This window comes from Olea europaea, chromosome 21 (genome assembly GCF_002742605.1).
Source record: "Olea europaea var. sylvestris chromosome 21, O_europaea_v1, whole genome shotgun sequence".
NCBI lineage: Eukaryota > Viridiplantae > Streptophyta > Magnoliopsida > Lamiales > Oleaceae > Olea > Olea europaea.
In genome coordinates this window covers 2,198,319-2,199,310 of record NC_036257.1, presented here as the reverse complement: position 1 = coordinate 2,199,310, position 992 = coordinate 2,198,319, and the positions used below count along the sequence as shown (strand labels likewise).

Sequence of the window (992 nt, the reverse complement as noted above, 5' to 3'; positions counted from 1 at the left end):
ATGAAATTGTCTTTTGGGAATATGACTCTAGAAGTCAACATTTTTCACATTGCTAAGCAACCAATGGAAAGTGATGAGTGCCAGCACACACATATGATTGAGGCACTCACTCAGGAGGAGGCACTTGAGACTACAAATTGTGACCCCTTAAATCTTTTTCTTTTGAATTCTGCAATTCCAGCAAGTGTTAATGATAAAGAATATGCTAACATTTGTGCTATTTTTGCAAAATTTCAGGACTATGGGACATCACAATGGCAACCCAAATTTGAAGAATTGCCAGAAAGGACGGGCAGCCAGCAACCATCAAACATTGAGAGCCCCAAACCAGCTTTGAAACCGCTACCCCCAGGATTGAAACATGAATTCCTTGGACCAGGTGATACTTTTCCTGTAATTATTTCTTCAAAATTGGATGCATTACAATGTGAGCAACTTTTAAACATTCTGAATGAACACAAATCTGCATTAGGTTGGACCATAGCTGACATTAAGGGTATTAGTCCTCTAATTTGCTCACATAGGATTCATTTAGAAGAAGGAGCCACCCCTAAAAGAGACCCACAGCGTAGGCTAAACCCGACAATGAAAGAAGTTGTGAAAAATGAAGTGCTAAAACTGTTAGATGCAGGTATGATTTATCCTATTGCAGATAGTAAATGGGTTAGTCCTACACAAGTAGTCCCTAAAAAGTCTGGTGTCACAGTGGTAAAAAATGAAGTAGGTGAAATGGTCCCAACAAAAACAGTGACTGGATGGCGCATGTGCATTGATTATAGGAAGTTGAATGCTGCCACCCATAAGGACCACTTTCCCCTCCCCTTTTTAGACCAAATCCTGGAGCGTGCGGCTGGCCATCCTTTTTACTGTTTTTAGGATGGCTACTCTGGTTATTATCAAATTGAAATAGCCTTAGAAGACCAAGAGAAGACCACATTTACTTGCCCATTTGGTACTTATGCATTTCGTAGGATGCCATTTGGACTTTGTAA

General features: G+C 40.2%; 1 protein-coding gene across 1 annotated transcript in view; it reads left to right on the top strand.

The window, feature by feature from the left end:
• The first annotated feature begins 21 nt into the window (after positions 1–21).
• The window catches only part of LOC111369997, a 2,787-nt gene continuing 1,816 nt past the window's right edge, over positions 22–992 (top strand). Inside the window, exon 1 of the mRNA XM_022991716.1 lies at positions 22–667. Coding sequence (XP_022847484.1) covers positions 22–667 — 646 coding nt within the window. The remainder of the gene's footprint in view (positions 668–992) is intronic.